This window comes from Rhinoraja longicauda, chromosome 18, assembly GCF_053455715.1.
Source record: "Rhinoraja longicauda isolate Sanriku21f chromosome 18, sRhiLon1.1, whole genome shotgun sequence".
Lineage (NCBI taxonomy): Eukaryota > Metazoa > Chordata > Chondrichthyes > Rajiformes > Arhynchobatidae > Rhinoraja > Rhinoraja longicauda.
Window position 1 is genome coordinate 19,560,768 of NC_135970.1, and position 22,966 is coordinate 19,583,733.

General features: G+C 42.7%; 1 protein-coding gene across 3 annotated transcripts in view; it reads right to left on the reverse strand.

Moving 5' to 3' along the window:
• Positions 1-22,966, reverse strand: part of bmal1a (basic helix-loop-helix ARNT like 1a) — a 50,214-nt gene that overhangs the window by 21,098 nt on the left and 6,150 nt on the right. For all 3 annotated transcript variants that reach the window (XM_078415248.1, XM_078415246.1, XM_078415247.1), the window contains exons 2-11: positions 19,410-19,557; positions 12,431-12,451; positions 9,589-9,627; positions 8,776-8,817; positions 7,739-7,896; positions 7,220-7,299; positions 5,985-6,077; positions 4,442-4,559; positions 3,468-3,617; positions 2,567-2,813 (exon numbers count right to left, since the gene is read on the reverse strand). In XM_078415248.1, the coding sequence (XP_078271374.1) occupies positions 2,567-2,813; positions 3,468-3,617; positions 4,442-4,559; positions 5,985-6,077; positions 7,220-7,299; positions 7,739-7,896; positions 8,776-8,817; positions 9,589-9,627; positions 12,431-12,451; positions 19,410-19,549 (1,088 nt within the window). In that variant the 5' untranslated portion in view covers positions 19,550-19,557. The remainder of the gene's footprint in view (positions 1-2,566; positions 2,814-3,467; positions 3,618-4,441; positions 4,560-5,984; positions 6,078-7,219; positions 7,300-7,738; positions 7,897-8,775; positions 8,818-9,588; positions 9,628-12,430; positions 12,452-19,409; positions 19,558-22,966) is intronic.

Below are 22,966 nucleotides of genomic sequence, written 5' to 3' on the forward strand. Positions count from 1 at the left end.
ATCAGTCAGACCAAGGGCAGGCTCGGCGATTGTTTCGCTGAACACCTCCGCTCAGTCCGTCTTTAGCTACCTGATCTCCCGGTGGCTGAGTACTTGAACTCCCCTTCCCATTCCCAATCTGACCTTCCTGTCATGGGCCTCCTTCATTGTCATAGTGAGGCCCACCGCAAATTGGAGGAACATCACCTCATATTTCACTTGGGCAGCTTGCACCCCAGCGGCATGAACATTGACTTCTCCAACTTCAGATAGTTCCTCTGTCCCTCTCCTTCCCCTCCCCTTCCCAGTTCCCCCACTGTCTTCCTGTCTCCTATACATCCTATCTTTGTCCCGCACCCTCCCCCGACATCAGTCTGAAGAAGGGTCTCGACCCGAAACGTCACCCATTCATTCTATCCTGAGATGCTGCCTGACCGGCTGAGTTACTCCAGCATTTTGTGATACCTTCGATTTGTACCGGCATCTGCAGTTATTTTCCTATAGAACAAGAAACCAAAGTGGCTTCCAAGCCTCTTTTAACGTCCCAATGATCCCCCAGCTTTTCCCCAAAGTTCTCAACATTTTCATTTAAATAAATCCATTTCCTTTGAAGGTTTCTGCTGAGTCCACTTCCACTGTCCTTTCAAGCCATCCATTCCAGATCACAACAACCTTGTGTAAACCAATTCTTCTCTTCCTTCATGTTCATTTTCCAATCGACTTGAACCTTCATGGTCTATGAACCTCTGCTGAGGCATAGAGTTGCACAGCACAGAAACTGGCCCTTTGGCCTGCCCTGGCAACGCTGACCAAGTTGGCATTTTGGGCTAGTGCCATTTCCTGCATTTGTCCCAGAGCCCTCTAAACCCTTCCTAGCCATATATCTGTCCAAATGTCGATAAAAATAATCATAATTGTATCTGTTTCTATAGCCTTCTCTGGCAGTTCATTTCAGATACTGACCACCCCAAGTGAAAAGGTTACCCCTGAGATCGTTCTTAAATATCCCCTCCCTCTCCTTAAGCCTATGCCCTCTTGTTTTAGAATCCTCTAGCCTGGGAGAAAGACAGGGAATGTTAATTGTATCCATGCCCCTTAGCATGGAAACACGTCTTTCAACTCATCAAATCTGTATCACCCAGTGGGCCCGATTCACCTGCCAAACAACCGCGCTGCCGACGACCAAAGACCGGAACGCACCCCGGTAGTCCCGACTCGCCCCACAGGCCTCCCAGGAGACTGCATTGAAGCCGAGTGGCAAGGCCTGTCTGGGCCGAGGGAGCCTTGGCGGCAGCAGCAGCGGGAGCCTCGGCGACAGCGGGAGCCTCACGGTTGATGAGCGTGGGGGGGGGAGGGGAAGACAATGGGGACCCGGTGTGGGGGGACCGCCGTGAAGAACAATGGGGACCTGGCTTGAGGGGACCACTGTGAGGGACGGTGGGAGAACAAAGGGGGACCGTGTGGGGGAGGGGGCACTCTAGTTTAGAATCCTCTGCCCAGGGGATATGTCTGTGATTGTTTGTTTGTTTGTTCATTTGTTCCGGTGAAGGCACTATGCACACAGCAGCCAGCCAACAGTCGCTTGACTTTTTCTTTTCGTTTTCACTTTTAATTTCTAGGTTTTGTGTACCTTGTGTGTTGTCACTGTCGGCAGACCAATTTGCCTCTAGGGGTGAATAAAGTTTTATTGTATCGTAAGCACATATTTACACTTATCCTACATTAACCCCAGGTGACAGGAACAATGAGGCAGCAGCTCTACTACTGTGCTGCTCATCAAGAATGGTTGCTCCCAATCTACTCAATTATAACCCCAATCCAAGTTGGTCCCATTTGTCCATATTTTTCCCATAGCTAAACTTTTCCTATCTGTATATTTGTCCAAATGTCAATTAAATGTTATTAATGTACCTGCCTCAACCTCTTCCGCTGACAGATCATTCAACATATGTGTGACATTTTGAGAACCACACTGTTGCGAAGAGAGTAATAGTTGGGTTCCATGGCCGAGGGGAGACAGATGACATTCATAACATCTGGCTGCTGCAGCTACAGGTATTGTTAACTATTCCCTCTGTTACCTTGATGGTTTTCTGTCAAAAGCTACACTGCCATGTTACACCTTGACATTAATAAGCATTATCTTATGATCAAAGCTAATATCAACAAAGTTTGTAGGAAGGAACTGCAGATGCTGATTTACACCGAAGATAGACACAAAATGCTGGCGTAACTCAGCGGGTCAGACAGCATCTCTGGAGAAAAGGAATAAGTGACATTTCAGGTCGAGACCCTTCTTCAGACTGGAGTCTGAAGAAAGGCCTTGGCCTGAAACATCACCTATTCCATTTCTCCACAGATACTGCCTGACCCGCTGAGTTACTTCAGCATTGTGTGTCCATCATCAACAACGTTTTCCTGATTTTATATTAATACTGGTTTACAACAAATAAAATTTCACACAAAGGTATGGAAAATATGTAATTTGTTTAAAAGACATTCAATGGCAACAACGCCTTCTCTTTCCAGTATTAAAAAAACGTCAATTTCAAATAAGAAAATTAATAAACTCATTACATTCTCTCACCTTTGATCCACAAAGACGAACCTCCCATCTATTGCGTGCCGGGAAACGTACTCTGTTGATTTGACTCTGATCTCACCGCTGACTGGCAGCGGGGCGATGTGAGGGTGTAGACGGCCAATGGCCACAAGGCAGCTCAGGTTGCAACCCTCATTGTCAGCCTCGTTATCTTCATCCAGTCCCATCTTTGTGGGGGGCCAACTCTTCAAGTAGCCACTGCTGTGGATGGTGCAAAAGCTTTTGCGGTCGGCTGCAAGGCACAAGGGTGGATGGTTCAGCCGGAGTCATGTTTTCATAACACCGGAGTGAGTTGGCGTGTGAAGTGCACATTCACAGAGGCACAGTAACAGGCCCTTCGGCTCCATGTCCATTACGAGCAAGTTGACATTCGGGGCTGGTCCCATTTGCCTACATTTGGCCCATAATCCTCTGAACCTGTCCTATCCATATATATGCCCAAATGACTTTTGAAAATTATAACTGCATCACTTCTGTTGCTTCTTCTGGCAGCTCATTTCAGATGCAGGCTGCTCACCGAGTAAAAATGTTGCTTGAGGTCTGTCTTAAAGCGCTTCCCTCTCTCCTTAAGACTATGCCCTCTAGTTTAAGACACCTCTACACCGGGGAAAAAGGCTGTGAGCATTCACTTTTCCACGCCCCTCATGATTTTGTATACTTCAATAAGGTTACCCCTAATTTGCACCAGAACTGAGCATGTGCCCTGGAATTCTTTCCCTAAATCTCTAGATAGTGACATAAGCAAAGAAACAGGCCCTTCAGTTTGACGTCTTTGCTGACCATCAGCCATTCATTCCCCTAATCTTACATCAATCCCTTTATGTTCTTGGTCAGCATGAACGAGTTGGGCCTGAGCTGAATCTACAAACAATGCGTGGTATGTTACCTTTCTTCTTGGAGCAGTTTGAAGAGAATTCCTTGTCCTCCACCTTGACTGATGGTTTGTTGCACTTCATCCGGCAGAAGAAGGACCGCCTTGCTCCTGAACACAGTCGGGTGGGTCCGGGAGTTATGTCAGTCTTCACCGGCAAGCCAGCTGATCATGACAAACACGGCAGGAGAAAGAAAACAAATGCAAAATAAATGCAACTTTATCTATTTAGGATGGAAAGCATGTCACAATGATCCAACGGTGCCTGATAACTTAATGAAGCAAAAACACTTTACATGCAAATAAAATCAAAAGTGAGCAAGATATTGAGGGGAAATCAAAAGAGCTGCAGGTGGTGGTAATCTGGAAAAAGATAAAATGCTTCAAACTCAATGTCCAAAGACTAAATTTTTAAGTATAGAAATTTGCGAGAGGCAGACGATAGGATAGACAGTCAGAACCTTTTTCCCAGGTGGAAATGTCAAAGACTAGCGGGCATAGCTTTAAGGTAAGAGGGGCAAAGTTTAAAGAAGATGTGCAGTGCAAGTTTAAAAAAAAAATGTTTTAACCCACCGTGGTGGATGTCTGGAAAGTGTTATCATGGGTGATGGTGGAGACAGATACGATATTTGAGAGGTTTTTGGATTGGCACATGGTTGTACAGGAAGGATGTGGACCACGTGCAGACAGTCAGGCAGCACATGTGAAATGGGAAGCAGTTAACGGTTCAGGTCTAGAACTCTTCCAAACAGAACCAGGGAAGATAGAAAACAGGTTTCAGTGGCAGAGAAGATGGAGGAGGGGTAGGTATAACAAAATATGTCCAATAAGAATGAAATCGAATGAATAAATGAGCCGTTAATGAAACTGCGTGCTTTTTTTGTTTATATTAAGGGTGGCAAAAGCTGGGCTCTGGGACCAAATAAAGTGCAACTTGCGAAGACTGCTTTCATCAACTTTGTCATCTATCTTGAAGAATAGGGACTTACTTTTGGCATCTATTAGCCGTTCCCTTGGTGCACTGTCGAACGAGGAGAGCTGCTCTTTCACTTTGGCGATGTCCTTTGGGTGAAGGTAATCAAACAAGCTCTGACCAATCAGATCAGTCTGCAAAATAATAAGAGCAAAAATGATCACATGAAGAAATTTGTGGTCTAGAATTTATCTTCCATCTCCAAGAACGCCCATGGTGCTTCAGAATTGGTTAACAGGTTCAACTCAACATGCTGAATAGTTTTTATACCCAGGGTGCTCCCACAAGCAATGCCTAAATAGTCTTTAGACTTTAGAGACTACAGTGTGAAAACCGGCTCTTCGGCCCACCGAGACTGCACCGACCAGTGTTCATTGCTTACACTAACACCATCCTACACCTCCGAGATCTTCGGTTTCCTCCTACACTCCAAAGACGTACAGGTATGTAGGTTAATTGGCTGGGCAAATGTAAAAATTGTCTCTAGTGGGTGCAGGACCGTGTTAGTGTGCGGGGATCGCTGGGCGGCGCGGACCCGGTGGGCCGAAGGGCCTGTTTCTGCGCTGTATCTCTAAATCTAAAAATCTACACACTAGGGACAATTTACAATTTATAGAAACCAATTAAACTACAATCTTGCATGTCTTTGGAGTGTGAAAGGAAACTGGAGCACCCGGAGAAAACCCACGTGATCACAGGGAGAACGTACAAACTCCGTAAAAACAGCACCCGTAGTCGGGATTGAAACCAGGTCCCTGGTGGTGCTGTAAGACAGCAACTCCACCGCTGTGCTGCCCCGAAAATGCCCCTTATATCAATGTTTACTGAAGGGTAAATGATGGCCAAGATGTTGGAAGTGTCTGCTGAGTGTCTTCGAAGTTGCTTTATAAGAACTTGTAGAATCGATTAATGGGAATTAAATTACTAAATCTTTGATATACTGTCTTCCCTTGGTACCAGAATGCACTCTTTCAGCATTGTACAGGATTATCAGACTAGCTTTATTGCTCAAGTCTAGGGAATGAACCTTCTGATTCAAGGCTGTAAGAGTCATGGCTGCCACCTGCAGCATACTGCTAACATTAAACGATCTCATCCCATTACCTGGGTGCTCAGTCGTGAGTTATAGGGAGAGGTTGAACAGGCTTGGGAGGGGGGGGGTTTCTTCAGAGCACGAGGCTGAAGGATGATCTGATAGAGGTCTACAAGATTGTGAGGGGCATGGATAAAGTCTTTTACCTAGGGTAGTGGATTCTAAAACTAGAGTGCATAGTCTGAAGTTGACAGGGGAAAGATTTAAGAGGGATCTCAGGGACAACTTTTTCCACTCAGAGGGTAGTCTATATCTGGCATGAGCTGCCAGAGGAGGCTATAGAAGCAGATACAGTTATGACTTTCAAAAGATATTTGGATAGATATTGGGAAGGATTTAGAAAGCCCTGGGTTAAATGCAGGGAAATGGGACTAGCCCAGTATGCCCACTTGGTTGGGATGAACAAGGTGAACTGAGAGATCCATTTCCATGCTGTACAGTTCCATGATTCTACAAGATCCTTTACCTGACTGTAATTGAGGATTTTGAAGACTGATTCAGACACAAAAAGTATCTTTCCTCTGTCGCACCCCACAACAAAAAGAAATCCATCAGCTGCCTGTAGGAAAAGCAAATAGATTGGTGAGTAATCACCTTCCAGACTAACAAACCAATTGTTCCTCCAACACGCAAACCCAGTTACTTCAAAGCAGACCAACAATTAACACCAAAGTCCCGTTAATTAATCTAGTTAGATATTCAACAAGGTTGGAATAGCTATGTTGGAGGTGTTATTCAGCTTAAAACACAAATCATGAGTTTACAGCATCAAAGGTTGCCTTGGTCCAGCCAGACTATACTGCTAATTCCAAGAGTTAATACCACTCCACCATTCTGGTATTGGCACATTATTGCCACACAGACCGAGATATAATGAAAAAGTGTTTTGCATGCTATCTAGGTGAATCATCCATACATGATTACAATCAAACCATATACAAGTACAGCAGGTAGTGCAAAAAGAGAAAGGGTGCAAAAAGAGAAAGGAAGCAAAATACAGAATATAGTGTTACAGCTACGGAGAAAATGCAGATTAAAAATGCAAGGGTCACAATGATGTGGATTGAGAGATTGGGAATACATCCCTAGTTCAGTCTGAAGAAGGGTCTCGACCCAAAACGTCACCTATTCCTTCTCTTCAGCGATGCTGCCTGTCACACTGAGTTACTCCAGCATTTTATGTCTACCTTCCCTAGTTTGCATGGTCCGCTCAAGAGTATGATAACCAAGGGCCACCCACACCTCTGTCATTCTCTCCTTTCACTTCTTCCATCAGGCAGAGAGGACACACTTGAAAGCATGTAACACCAGATTCAAGGACATTTTCTTTCCCGCTATTATCACATTCTTGAACGGATCTCTCATCTGCCAAGGAAGAATTCCCAATCTTCCAATCTAACTCACTGAGGCCCTTGCACTTTTTTTTCTGTACATTCTCTGTTAATGCAACACGATATTCTGCACTATTTTCACTTTAGCTGATGTACTTGCGCATTGTACAATTAGTTTGGATAGCACACAAAACAAAGTGTTTCATCGGGGATGTTGTAAAATGTGGTAATAATAAACCACTACTATTAACCTTCTCCCTGGAGTGTTAAAAGAACAATTTTCAAGGAGTGTCACAGTCAGAAAGCAACTGCATCTTGGGAGTTCATCAACAAAAAAAAAATCACAGTACTATTTTAAAAATTTACACACCCTGAGGATGAGATGTTTCAGCTCATCATCTGACAGAAAGGCAGGTTTGTAGTTAGCTTCTGTGTAAGCATTGGTAGGTCCTAAAATACAGAAATCAGAAATCAACAAAAAAAATTGCAGTCGAGACTCAATAAATAATGCAATATAATATAATATTCCAAATGTGACCACGTGTTTTCTCCAGGTGCTCTAGTTTTCTCCCACATCCCAAAGACGTGTCGGTTAATTGGCCTTTAGTAAATTGTCCCAAGCGTGTAGGGAGTGGATGAGCAAGTGGGATAAGATAGAATAATAGTGTGAACAGATGATCGACCAATCAATATCAACCCATACTAATATTTTTGGATTCTATGAGGAACAGGATGCACAAATAATGTAGATCTTGGTTTATTATTGTCTATGGAATTAATACCTTTTGAACTCCAGGATGCATACACAAAAAGGAACAAGGTGTCCTGTGGGTTTGGAAGGTTGGTGATCACCGATTCCATTTCTATATATCTTCTACAACATATTCACCTCGGAGTGTCTTCATGTGCTGTACGGCCATCCGAAGCACAGTGAGCTTATCCAGTTTCCTGGACATGGCATTGCATGTTGGAACCATCGATGCTAACTCATCAATGAAGCTGTTCATCTTATCCCGCCGCCGCTTTTCAATCTGGCTGTGGGCCTCTCTGAGGAACAAAATAATCGGTTAACAGGATGCAAAATTGTTCATGGATTGAGCTCAATGAAAGGTCACATTGTTGAATGAGATACATTGGTTTCTTGTTATTCGTTACCTAACAATTCATTTCCTCAGTATGGACATTGCTGGCCAAATGTGCAGTCATCACCTCTCCAGCAAAGGTGGTGATGGCTGCCTACTCGATGAACTGCAATCGCGTGGTAAAAGACATTTATCCTGTAAAATTCTTCAGGCCATTAAGCGCCATTATGAGTGGTCTATATTTGGTGATTAGAAGAATCTCAATTTCTTAAGAGAGGGGTCAATAACTAGCAGACAGAGATTTGGTATCGGGCTTCTGAATGGTCCTTCCATAAGCTAGGGTACTTTCCAATTCATCCCTACCCCATTGCGGTCATTGGACTTTGTCTCTGGAACTAGTGCACTACAATGTTGAGAACTATATTCTGCACTGTGTGTCTACCCCTTTGCTCTACTTATTATATTTGAGTTTGGTTTGAGTGTATTTAGGTATAGACTTATCTGATTTAATTGGATAGTATTAAAAACAAAGCTTTTTACTGTACCTCGGTAAATGTGACAAAAAAAAACTACACCTTGGTAAAGGCTATCGGCAGAGCTGGAAAAGGGGATTGGGTTGAATAGGTCCTTTTAACCCAACACAGACATGACACGCTAAATTGCTTCCTTCGGTGCTTTTTGATTTATAGAACTTCATATCCATGAAAATTGTTCATTCAAAATTATTCCACTGCAAACCACGAGACTTTGAATATTACCATCCTCAACCTCTGCAGCTCAAGGAAGTGCAAATTACAGTTAAGATCACAGGCTTTAGGGATTTAGGCACTAGTGGAGGGTTTACCTGGCATTTTTTACTCTCCCGTGTTGGTCTGTGCATTCCATCCTAGATAAGGAAGGAAACAAATGTTGTAAAACCATTTCATTCGTGGAATGCAATACGATCAAAAGGCAAGAAGATGCAAAAATCATGAAAGTGGATTCTTTGAACTGCAGAATAAAATTTATATTGCACAAAGATAGCTCTAATTCAACTTAAGTATTAATATTTACAGCACTTAAAAGCAATTGAAATAAAGCTCTAAAAACAGGCTTGTTTATATGACAAGCTAGTGATGAGTTTCAAGATACAGTGTGAAAACAGGCCATTTGGCCCTTGAGTCCGTGCAGAGCAAAGATCACCCATAGACTAGTTTATTATTGTCCATGGAGTTAACACTTTTTGAACTTCAGGATGCATACACAAAAAGGAACAAGGTGCCCTTTGGTTTGGTAGGTTGGTGATCATCGATTCCATTTCTATATATCTTCTACAACAGATTCACCTCGGAGTGTCTTCATGTTTTCCCAGTTTCGTGATCTACACACTAGGAGCAATTTACAGAAGCCAATTAACCGCTGGGATATGGGTGGAAAATGGAGCACCTGGAGAAAATCCATCTTTATCTCCAAAGAGACATTTAGACAAGACACATGAACAGGCAGGGAATAGAGGGATACAGACGGTGTGTAAACAAGTGGTATCATTTAGATTGGCATCGAGATTGGCACAGATATCGTGGGCCGTAGGGCCTTTTCCTGTGCTTTACTATTCTGTGTTCATATCAGACCAGAAAATACATTTTTATGAACTAATATATAAAGTATTTGATTTTACCTGCTATGTTGGTCTTCTTTGTCTGTGTCCATACTGTCCCTGAAAACAAAAAATCAATTTCTAGGCTTTTCTTTGTTTGAGACAGGAAATAATAAATTCTAGAACAATTTAGGCATCTAATAAAGTCTGCCCCATCTCCTGTTGAGGGTTCTAACCTCAGGAGCCACCTAACCTTGAACTCCATCTAAAATCATAATCCACTATACACTGATGAGTCAAAACATTATGACCACCTGCCTAATATGCTGTTGGTCCTCCGTGTGCTGCCAAAGGTGCGCCGACCCGCTGAGGCATGGACTCTACAAGACCCCTGAAGGTGTCCTGTGGTATCTGGCATCAAAACATTAGCAGCAGATAAGTCATGTAAGTTGCGTGGAGCCGCCCTGGATCGGACCTGTCGATCCAGCGCATCCCACAGATGCTCAATCGGATTGAGATCTGGAGAACTTGGAGGCCAGGGCAACACCGTGAACACTTCATCATGTTCCTCAAACCATTCCCGAACAATGTGTGCAGTGTGCAGGGCGTATTATCCTGCTGAAAGAGGCCACTGCCATCAGGGAATACCATTGCCATGAAGGGGTGTACCTGGTCTGCAACGATGTTTAGGCAGGTGACACGTGTCAGATTGACTTCCACATGAATGGCCGGACCCAGGGTTTCTCAGCAGAACATTGCCCAGAGCTTCACACTCCCTCCACCAGCTTGTCGTCTTCCCACAGTGCATCCTGGTACCATCACTTCCCCAGGTAAACGGCGCACACGTACACGGCCATCCACGTGATATAAAAGAAAACGGGACTCATCGGTCCAGGCGACCTTCTTCCACTGCTCCAAGGTCCAGTTCCAACACTCGCGTGCCCAATGTAGACACTTTCGACGGTGGACAGGGATCATCATGGGCGCTCTGACCGGTCTGCGGCTACGTGGCCCTACATGCAGCATGGTGCGATGCACTGTGTATTGTGGCACATTCCTCTCGTGAACACCATTAAAATGTTCTGTGACTTGTGCCACAATAGACCTTCTGTCGGTTCGGACCAGACGGGATAGCCTTTGTTGCCCTCACGCATCCATGAGCTTTGGGCGCCCAACAACCTGTCGCTGGTTTGTGGTTTGTCCCTCCTTGGACCACTGTCGGTAGGTACTCACCATTGCTGACCGGGAGCACCCCACAAGCCTTGCCATTTCAGAGATGCTCTGACCCATTCGTCTGGCGATAACAATTTGGCCCTTGTCAAAGTCACGCAGGTCTTTACTCCTGCCCATTTCTCCTGCATCCAACACATCAACTTCAAGAAATGACTGTTCACTTGCTGCCTAATATATCCCACCCCTTGACAGGGGCCATTGCAACAAGATAATCAATGTTATTCACTTCACCTGTCAGTGGTTATAATGTTTTGGCTCATCGGTGTATGTCCCAGAGGACAATTAGCTGCCTATGAGTCAAAAGGCTGTGGATTTGAGGTTCACTTCTGAAAAGTGAGAACAAGACACCAATCAGGCACTCCAGTGCACTCTGCACTATTAGAGCTTTGACATTATGATAAGACATGGAACAGATTCCCAACTTGCACTCTCACATGGATGCACACAATCCAATGATGCTAAAGGGCAAAGTATTTTCCTTGCTTCCAGTCCATCCATTCCTCCTACTCCAATCAATCTGAAGAAGGGTCCCAACCCGAAACATCATCTATCTGTTTTCTCCTGAGAGGCTGCCTTGCACACTGAGTTACTTCAGCACTTTGTGTCTATCTTAAGAGTTACAATATTCCAGGTGGAAGTCCCACACTGATCAATCCAATTATCACCCTTTCCTTTGTTGGCCACATTTTCTGGAATGTTGACAACGCCTCAAAACTGCTAAAGAATAATTGGAACATCATACGTTGTAAAAAGGTGTTGCACTCAAACAAGCTTTTCCAATTTAGATGGACATATGTTTAATCTATTAATAATCACCCTAATGGATGCACAAGTGGAGAAGCAAGGTGTAAAGGCATATATTGCAATAGATTAAGTGGGGGGGGGGGGGGGGGGGTGGGAGTAGATAAAACGGGTCAGTACGCTGACTTGCTAAAAAACTCAACTAAATGAATACCTTGTGAGTAAAAAAAACTTGGTGACGCTATTTCCACAACCAAATTTAAACTGACTAATTCTTTGCATAGAGTCATAGAGTGTGGAAACAGGCCCTTCAGCCAACTGGCCTACACCGGCCAACAATATCCCAGCTACACTAGCCCCACCTGCCTGCGCTTGGTCCATACCCCTCCAAACCTGTCCTATCTATGTACCGTCTAACTGTTTCTTAAACAATGGGATAGTCCCAGCCTCAACTATCTCCTCTGGCAGCTTGTTCCATACTCCCACCACCCTTTGTGTGAAATCGTTACCCCTTAGATTCCTATTAATTCTTTTCCACTTCACCTTGAACTTATGTCCTCTGGTCCTCGATTCCCCTACTCTAGGCAAGAGACTCTGTGCATCTACCCGATGCATTCTTCTCATGATTTTGTACCATATTTTCAATGTTAACAAGGGATGGGCAATAAATGCCTGTCATAGTAGTAACACCCATATTCTCAGAATACTACAAAAGTTTCCAAACTGATGGTTCTTGACTGGAACATCAAATACTATTATCCTTTGAAGTGTTTAATTGTTTGTGTTCGGAATCAATTCCTCGAGAAAGCCTGGGGACAGAAAACTCGTTTCACCAGTGTAATGGGACTTTTATTCTGGGTGTTACTTACTAGTTCATTTGAACCTCCCTCAAACATTTCCAAACCCCAAACACATTTCAGGAAGCCAACTCAAGAGATTTAATACTTACTCAAATGAGAAGCCATCAAGCCTGCGAGGGAGAGGGGAGGAGGGGAAGAAGATGACAAAGACGATTCAGTCACAGACATAGTTCAATCGTAGATTTTTATGCCCCATCACAATTATAGATTCACAAACACTATTTATGCAACTAATCTGTTTCATATCCAACATCATTCTTTTCAAGACAATAGATCCTGACCAACTTCAATTAATGTTATCCCTCATGCTGTAGAATGCTGTGGGCTCTAGGCGAGCAGGTAATCTATGCTGATATTCCCGTGCCCAGTGATATTGCCCAGTTGGAGAGGACACTTCATGAGAGAGATTAACTAAAAGGGCTGTCTGTCCTGAGGTATTAGTTTGAAAAACACTCAAGTTCTAATGCATATTTACTCTTCAAACCACACGACAAATACTTTACCGAGTGATTGGGTTCTTGTTTGTGGAATTTGCCTGTGGGTAAATCTGCTGTGTTGCAACCTTGTTGACTACATTTGAAAATAACTTCTCTGAAGGATTCGGGATACTTTAAAAAGTGCTATAGAAATGCAAGTTTTCTTTCTCTGACTTAATTTTATTGCATCATTTTCATAAGAAAATGCAAGAAAATTTCTCGAAATATGTTTCCGTCTCAAAAGGTCTGGAAGTTGGATTATAAATTCTGACCATTCCATCAGAAATTAATCTTTTTTTTTGTATGCATATGCACACACATGTTCTGCTGCTGGAGAGAACAAATGTTTATCCAACACATCCTGAGCCTGAGTGGAAATCAATTCCAGATCACACCATCTCCTGTGTAGATGTAAACAATTCTCCTCTTCACTTCCTCCAATATTTATTTTGCTATCCTTGGTGTACGCAGAATAACTGTAGCATCCATGCCTCTATTGTCAGTCTGAAGAAGGGTCTCGACCCAAAATGTCGCCCATTCCTTCACTCCTGAGATGCTGCCTGACCTGCTGAGTTACTCCAGCATTTTACCTTTGATTTGTACCAGCATCTGCAGTTATTTTCTTACATTGTCAGAGGTTGAGGTAAATAAGCAGAGGAATAAACTTAAGGTACCTGGTAGAAGCATTAGAAGCACTGTTCTAGAGTTAAGAATTCAGTGCAGATGGAAACCCAGTATAGCATTGAAAATATACCCAGATTAGAACTTGCATTTCAATTTTTAATTGATTGATTAATTGAAAGATACAGCATGTTAACGGCGTTCGACGCACCAAGCCCACATCGACCATCGATCACCCACACTAGTTCTATGTTAGTCCACTTTTGCATCCACTCTCGGAGCAATTTACAGCAGCCAATTAACCTACAAACACATACATATTCAGGATGTGGGAGGAAACTGGAGCACCCGGACAAAACCCACACGATCAATGAGAGAACGTGCAAACTCCACACAGACAGCACCCGAGGTCAGGATGGAGTCCAGGTCTCTGGCACTGCGAGGCAGCAGCTCTACCTGCTGTGCCACTGTGCTGCCCAAATCTATTGTATTTTTTATAATAGATTATCTATGTGCTATTACATTTATGACTCAGATAAGCTGCAGCAAGTGCAAATTTCATGATCCCATAGGTGGTACATATGACAAACACCCTTGACGCTTGGTATTCCTCAACCTTGTCAGACTAAGCTTGAGAGCTGGAAAGTAAGATTGAGCTGGATTGTTCCGTTACACTTGGCGCAGCCTCAACCTATGCTGAAAAATAAGAGCTTTCTACTGTCTCTTACATACAAAACCCTGATTCCTCATCACTGTCCACAATTCCCAATTACAATTCAGGAAATAATCGACCCTCTCGCATTTTAAGCTTGATTTACGAGTGTAACAAAACCTTTTTATAATTAAATGCAAGATCAATGCAGGGCAAACAGAAGACAAGGAGAGAGATAGGAAGGAGGAAATAAGCAAAGTTTTAGACCCAACTGAGTCCCATGCCAATTTAGATATAGAACTCTGCTTCATTGAATAGTTTTATATTGTACTCATTAAATAGTTGTAGAAACGATTTAGGATTCTAAATGATCAATTTTGTGCTATAGAACTCTATCAATCATATTAAATGATTGAAAGCACCAAAATGACTTGGGTGGAAAGAAATGCAATGGCTGCTCTCCATTCTTTATTGCAGTGTAATGTCATGTCAGAGAGACCAGTTTAGAACAACATTAGTACACATTTCACTTAACAAGGATGTAGTTAGTTCATGGCACAGGAAAACCCTGTCATTGAAAAAAGAGGCAACTTAATTATTGTGATTTTGGCATAGACAAAGGAAAAAAAGAGTATAAGGGAGGAGGGGATAAGTTATGAAGAGATTTTTAATTATTTTTCTTCACAGGTAGATGGTGTAATCAGGAATTCTGGAACATCACAAACATGGAACCAAGTTTTACAGTAGATTTCAAATGGGAATACATTTAAAAAAAATCGTTTGCAAAACTCAGAAGAAGTGGGAACTCACTGGACATCTATCAAAGAACTGGGTAGAAAGGGGCAGGCACAGTGGCCCAAACTTGACCTGCTCAGATTTTGGAGTTGGGAAGAAGGACAGGGAAGTGTTAAACAATAGGAAAACAGTCTAGAGACATAAAAGACTGCAGATGCTAGAATCTTGAGCAGAACACAAAGCGCTGGAGGAACTAAGTAGGACTGAGGAGGGAATGGACACATTCAGCACAGGAATAAGATTTATTGGCCGTTTTGATATTGTCAAAAGCGAGTCAGCGATTTGACCTAGATTCCCATGCTTATTGCTAATTGAGAACTCTGGTGAATTCTCAGCCTCCAACGCTAGGTTTGCAGAACAGGTCCTGAAACTCTTCATTACAATGATAGCAAGATGGATAATTAAAAATATTTTCTTTATACTTATTCCTAGCAGTGTGCTTCGCTCAAGACTTACATTTATTGCCTTTCAGGAATGGACCTCGTTAATTAGTTCTACCAAGTTATTTCCTGACCTACTTCAGAAAATAATTTAAGAGTCAACCACTGGCATTTTGTATAGGTGAGAGATTTCCATTCTTAATAGATAATGCTAATTCAGAGGGTCCCTCAAAAGACTTTTAGATATTCAGGGCATCAAGGGATGTGGGGATCGTGCAGAAGAGGAGATGAGGTGAAAGTCAGCCATGTTCTCACTGACTGGAAGAACAGATAGGAGAAGTTAAATGGCCTACCCCCAATGTTTTCACATTGGCGAAAATCCAGTTGCTTCACGGAGAGCATTACTGCTATATTGTCCAAAACACAAAGTGCTGGAGGATCTCAGTGGGTCAGGCAGCATTTCTGGAGAATTTCCTCCACAGAATATAGAATGTAGAAACAAGGAACCAAGGTGTCCAGTGGGGTGCCGCAGGGATCGGTGTTGGGTCCCTTACTGTTTGTAATCTACATAAATGATCTGGATGTCAACGTACAGGGCATGATCAGCAAGTTTGCAGATGACACAAAGGTAGAGGGGTGGTGAATAGCGAGGAAGGGATCTGCAAGCTGCAGGAAGATATAGATGAGATGGTCAGATGGGCGGAGCAGTGGCAGATGGAATTTAATCCTGAAAAGTGCGAGGTGATGCACTTTGGCAGAAATAACTTGGAGAGGGAGTACACCATGAATGGAAGGTCCCTAGGGAAGACAGGGGTACAGAGGGACCTTGGAGTACAGGTACACAAGTCCTTGAAGGCAGCAGGACAGGGTGGTCAAAAAGGCATATGGGTTACTGGCCTTCATTAGCCGGGGCATCGAATATAAAAGTAGGGGGGTAATGATGGAATTGTACAGAACACTGGTGAGGCCACAGCTGGAGTATTGTGTACAGTTCTGGTCACCACATTATAGAAAGGATGTGATAGCTTTGGAGAGGGTGCAGAGGAGATTCACCAGGATGCTGCCAGGGATGAAGGGCCTTGGCTATGAGGAGAGACTGAGCAGACTGGGGTTGTTTTCCCTGGAGCAGAGAAGACTGAGAGGGGACATGATCGAGGTGTACAAGATCATGAGGGACATAGATAAGGTAGATGGCGGGGAACTTCTTCCATTGGTGTAAGGTTCAACAACGAGGGGACATAGATACAGGGTAAGGGGAGGGAGGTTTCGGGGGGGATGTGAGAAAGAACTTTTTCACCCAGAGGGTGGTTGGAGTCTGGAACTCACTGCCTGGGGTGGTGGTGGAGGCGGGAACACTCACAACGTTTAAGAGGCATTTGGATGGGCACTTGAAATGCTACAACATTCAGGGCTACGGTCCAAATGCGGGAAAATGGGATTAAAATTAGACTGTGTTTGGTAACGGGCGGCGCGGACACGATGGGCCGAAGGGCCTCTTTCTGTGCTGTAGGACTCTATGACTCTATAACTGCAGATGCTAGGTTACAAAAAAAAGACACAAAGTGCTGGCCCACTGAGTTACTCCGACACTTTGTCTTTTTTTTTCCTCTTCACAGATGCCGCTTGAACTGCTGAGGTCCTCCAGCACTTTGTTCAAGATTCCAGCAGCTGCAGTTTAGTTTAGTTTAAAGATGCAGCATGGACACAGGCCCTTCAGCCCGATGAGTCCATGCTGACCATCGATCGCCCATTCATACAAGTTCCATGTTATCCCTAGGGGCTAAACACTAAGAATCCTACTATGCATATATAAGTAGAGAAACAACGGAGCAAAAAAATCTGCAGATACCGGAAATCTGAAACAAAACAGACAATGCTGGAAGTATTGGAGTGAAATATTCAATGTTTCAGATCAAGGACATTTCTTTAGGATGTTAAACTGAGAAATCAATGACGTTAAGGGATAGAGAAGATAGAGTGTAGACCAAAGGGGTTGAGGTAACAATTACTTTAAAAATCTGCAGAGGGAAAAAAAGATGAAGCTACTAGATATTGTTAAATTCAGTATAACATTTTAAGGGTTGCAACATTCCCAGATGGATGTTGAGAAGTTGTTCCTCAAGCTTAAGACTGGACATATTTAAAGAAACACAGGCCAAAAACAAGGAGTTCACAATGGAAACGGAAGAACAATAGGGAAGACTAAAGGAAAACTCAGGGTTGCCGTTGCAGACAGAATGGAGATGTTCCAAAACTTTGCTGTTCTGAAACAAAGATCCTTAATGTGATACATTAACCTTTTCTCTCCCCACAGATGTTAAATGCCTCCAGGATTTGTTTTTTTGTTTGGGAAAGATATCAGTTTCAGGGTTTTAAAGTAATTGCACCTTTACTTAGGTAGGCATAGATAGGGTAGACAGTCAGAACCTTTCCCTCAGGATGTAAATGTCAATGACTGGAGGGCACAGGTTTATGGTGAGAGGGGCAAAGTTTAAAAAGAGATGTGCGGGGAGCCTGCAACCCGCTGCCAGGTCTGATGGTGGAGGCAAATAGGCACGTGCAGAGAATGGAGGGATATGGATCAAATGCAGGCAGAGGAGATTAGTTTAACATGGCATCATGTTCAGCATGGACATTGTGGGTCAAAGGCCATATAACTGTACTGTAATATTATATGGTCTATGTACTTTGATCATTTCCGTTTATTATTCACAATATTAAAAATGGGAAAGGATGTCTGACCAGCATTTACTATGAGAGCAGATTTACAGAGAAACTGAAATACTGCAGCATGACTGCTTTCTGTGTGGAATCTGCAAAATTCTGTTGCCGAAGGGTTAATGTTGAACATTTCAAGCCTGAAGCTTATATAATAAAAAGTTAAGTTGATAAAAAGCAGCAATGTTGACAATGTACGCCAGCTGGTTCCAATTGAATTACAACTATTTCTCTACTCTATGTTATTTTCATATTCAGCTTAAATGGCAGGTCAAATGCAAATGCATGCTGACCATGCTGACCTCACACTAATTTAGCTATCCCCTAAGTGAATGGCATCACTGTGGAGTAGACCTTAAACTATTTTCTACAATGCAAATAAAGGCAAAAAATTGAAAGAATAATTATATTTCCAAAGCACCTTTCATAACCTCAAAGCATTTCACAAAAAGAGACAAGTTCTGAGGTGTGATTATTATTGTAATTGAATGATGCAAAGCTAGCTCCACTGAGATTAAAAATAAATACTATCTTGTTCACTATGTTCACATTGGTTTTCAGGTAAAGCTCCTGATTTCTTCCAAGAGCCTTTATGATCTTTTATATTCATCTAAGAGACTGGAATACAGGATTTAAGGACAGGGTTTATGCATGAGCCTCCTTGTGAGGGCGATAAAATGAACTCTCACAGTCTTTTTCCCCAGGGTAGAGGATTCCAAGACTAGAGGGCAATGGCTTAAGGTGAGAGGACAGAGATTTAAGAAGGACCTCAGTGGCAACCTCTTCATTCAGAGGTTAGTCTGTATCTGGAAAAGGTTGCCAGAGAAAGCTAAAGAAGGGGATACAACAACGACTTTTAGAAGATATTCGGTCTGATATATAGATAGGAATGGGTTTAGAGGGATATGGGCTAAATGCAGGCATTTGAGTCTTGCCCAAAAAGCTAACTTGGTCGGCATGGACAAGGTGGGCTGTAGGACGTCTTTCAGTGTTGTGCAGCTCTATGAGTATGACGAAAGTCCCAGGATACTGCAAAAATCATGCAACACACTGCTTTTGTGCTTGCATCATTTGGGTGGGACTTGCATTCACTCGTTATGATTAAAGCAAACCCACAAGATCTTGATAACATTGGCAGAGATTCCACCCCATCCCTACGGGTCCGCCTATCCTTCATGAAGGGTTTAACAAAGGTGGCTAAAAAAGCAGATGGCCATGTTTACTGGGCAACAATATTGAGGAAGAAAATGGATCAAGAGAGAAGCTCATCCTAAACCTTTGAAGACGGGGAAATAGAGTTACAGGGTTGTGCAGCATGCCAACCAAGTTGACATATTGGCTAGTCCCATTTGCCTGCATTTTGCAAATACCCCTCTAAACCGTCCCTAAATGGCAAACAAAAAGACAAAGCGCTCTTTAAACTTACTGATAATCTGTGGAACTTCCTTTCCTTTTCCTGTTGAAGTCCATCCCTCCTGTGCCCAAGGAGCACGATATCATTCCTGTTGGATCGGTCGAGATAAAATCATTTATTGTTGAAGATATGTCCATATTTTGGTCTGCCATTGGATAATCTGAAACATTTCCAATATAATTAATGTTTAATTCATCTGATCACATTTATGTATTGATTGCTACCCCAACCTCCACCAATAGACTGCAAACACACGCCTGATACCCGAGCTCGCTTACAACAATCAAGCAGGTTACATCTGTTCCATCTCCTGCAAAGATGAATGATGAAAATCGGTTCAGCACAAACTCATAGCCCAAAGCCATCTCCAGGCAATACCTAAATGCAGAAACAAGGGACTGCGGATGCTGATTTACACAAAAGGGCACAAAGTTCTGGAGTAACTCAGCATGTCGGGCAGCATACAGAGAAGCTGCCTAACCTGCTGAATACCTAACTGCAGTAGTTTGAAGCAAAGAACTTAATGTGTAAAATCTGCATTTCTGACAATGCTTCAGAGAAGATGTAATACAAAAGAACACACAAACAAAAACCCACACAAAACTATGGAACAATTAGCTAAATGGTTAGCTTTGTACTGGTAAAATAGTATGATTCTCGTCTAAGGCATCATCTGTGGAGGAAGTGGACAGACATTGCTTCAGGATGACTGAAGACTGAAGGAGGGGCCCAACCCGCAAAATTGTCTGTCCTTTGCCTCCACAGACCTATTGTGTTCCTCCGGCATCTTGTATTTTACTCAAGATTCCAACACCTGCAGTTTCTTGTTGCTCCATGATTCTAGTGGTTCAGTTAGTTTACAGAAAACAAATTGCAATTATCATATCATATCATATCATATCATATATCTACAGCCGGAAACTATTAACATGGTTTCTTCCCTTCCTTCTCTGCCCGCCTTAGAGGGTGGAATGACACATTTGCTTTCCTATAGCATCTTTCACAAGCTCAGCATCTCTCAAAATATTCTGCAGCCAATGAAGCATTTCATGAAAAAAAAATGTTACTGTTGAGACGTGGCTGCATATTTATACTCAGCAAAGTCGAGCAAAGGTGTTTTATTTCTAACAGCAAGGGTTGTTTACTTCTTCAGCTTATTTGTATTTAATCAAGGCAAGTGATACACGCAATACATTAAAAGGTGACACAAGGAACTATAGATGCTGGAACCTTGAGCAAAGCACGGAGTGCTGAGGGAACACAGCAGGCCAGGCAGCATTTATGGTGGGAATGGACAGATGATGTTTCGGGTCGGGATCCTTCTCCGTACTGAAACGCCATCTGTCCAATCCCTCCATAGATGCTGCCTGATGCCCTGAGTTCTATCAGCATTTTGTTTTTAAACATTAAAAGATTAAATGAATACTGCCACATTTCCTTTCCCCAGGTATACTCAACTTTGTTCCTATCTTTTAATCCAGATTCTCTTTAAAGGAAGCAAATGATTTGAACTGTTTTGACAATGTTCACATGGTAAGCGGTGAATGCAATAAAATACATTGGAAGTGCAAGTGAATTGCTGCTTCACTTTGAAGGTGCATCTGGGCTCCTAGATATGGGACAAGGGTTGCATTTGCTGCAGTTGCACAGCAAGGTGCCACAAGGCAGCATTCCCTTTCTTTTCTCCGCCCCTCCTCTTCAATATAAAACATCCCAGTTTTCTAACTTTACACTGTATGGATTTAAAAAAAATCATTGCCCCAAAATACTAACTACATTTCTCTCTCTGCAGATGCAGCCTGACCGGTTGAGAATTTCCAACCTTTTCTATTTTTTATTAAGGAAGTCAGGTTTCTTTCCAAAAGGGCATCTGTGAAACTGGTGCTCACTCTTCCACTCTCAACAAAGATCTGATAGTGCTTCACTGATTTTCTGGTTTTTACAACAGAACTTGTATTTCCAAACTACCATGCTTGGATTGAGGGTACATCAGGACTATTTGCCTATGCCACTGGATTACTGGTCTAGTGACAATAGAGGACTAATCTAGACTAATCTATATGTGATTGAAGGACAAAACCTTCTTACAGCACCAAGCAACCATAGGAGGCAATCCTAGTCTGTAGAAAGGTCCAGACCCAAAATGTCACCCATCCATGTTTTCCAGGAATGTCATCTGAAGGTTTTCAACACAAAACATTCCTTTTCTCTAGAGATACTGCTTGACCCGCTCAGTTACTCCAGCTTTTTGTGCCTATCTTTGGTGAAGCAAGCTTTTGCAGTTCCTTCCTACACATGTTGCCTGACCTGCTGAGTTACTCCAGCAATTTTTGTCTTTAACAGTGAGGATTTTGCATTTCCTCAAGGCAGCTTGAGCACATCCTTGAATCATTTCCTCTGTCCACCTAGAATCACCTCCCACGACTTGCACAGCTTAGAAGAGATGAGATCGTTTGAAGGTGGTGTCGGGCATGCAAATTACTTGGCTTGCCCAATGTAGCCAAATGAGTATATCAGGGGCCTAAACATGGAGATGTTGGCCTGAGAGAAGGTACTATCGTCAGTTAATTTATCCTTCCTGTGAACTTAGAAGATTTTGCGGAGACAGCTTTGGTAGCTTTAAGCACGGCTGTAGCAGTATCTATTAAAAGCTCTGATTTAAGCTGCTTGCATCTAAAATAGACACTGCTTATTTCACAGTACATTTAGGACGAATCAAGGAAAGGAAAAAAAAAATTAGCCAGTTGCCGCAGCCAAACCTGTTGCCAAGATACATTCGGGGCCATTTGAACACATGCCATCTAGACCACTTCCTCATTAACTTCCCTTGTGAAATCTGAGCATTTGCCAACTGTACTGCTTGAAAACACTGCAGTTTATTTTAAATGTCGCTCCCCTTCCTGGTCAGCAACACAACCAGTCTGCAAAGCAACAAGACTCTTCTGTCGATTTGAAATGTGCCAACGAGAATTCGCAGAGCAAATCTTGTTTTTGCATCTCCCCTCAGTTAGATACAGCCTTAGGTAATTGCGTGTTTGGACGAGAGTCTTTGCCAAAAACGCAAATCAGGGTCAAACCATAAAGTAGGTCAGATGAATCAGCTTCGCAGGAAGGAAGTGGTATCACCACACAGCCACTGCTGAATTAACTCTTGATAGGGCAATACCTTTTAACAGACGAGCTTCTGTTCAGTTTTATTTTATTTAAATCGATCACTCATGAGATCAGGGATCACATTGTAAATTGTTCAATTGCCCCTTGACCTGAAGGACATTGTATGCCGATTTCATAAGACAGCTAAAAATCACATGGAATTTAAAACAAATAAATGTGTGGTGTCACATTTTGGTAAGACAAGGTAAAGTGGTAACCTTTTTCTACAAAAGAAGCTGACCACTTTACAGCTTCTACTGTATAGCATGTTTCACTGACTTCAATATTGGCCAAAGATCTTTACAAGCAATGGTTAAGTATATTTTACTTACAAAATCAGAAGCAAATTAGCTCATTGTCACACTGTTGTTTGCCTGAGCTAACAATCGTTTGGTAAAACATTGTTTCTCACAAGG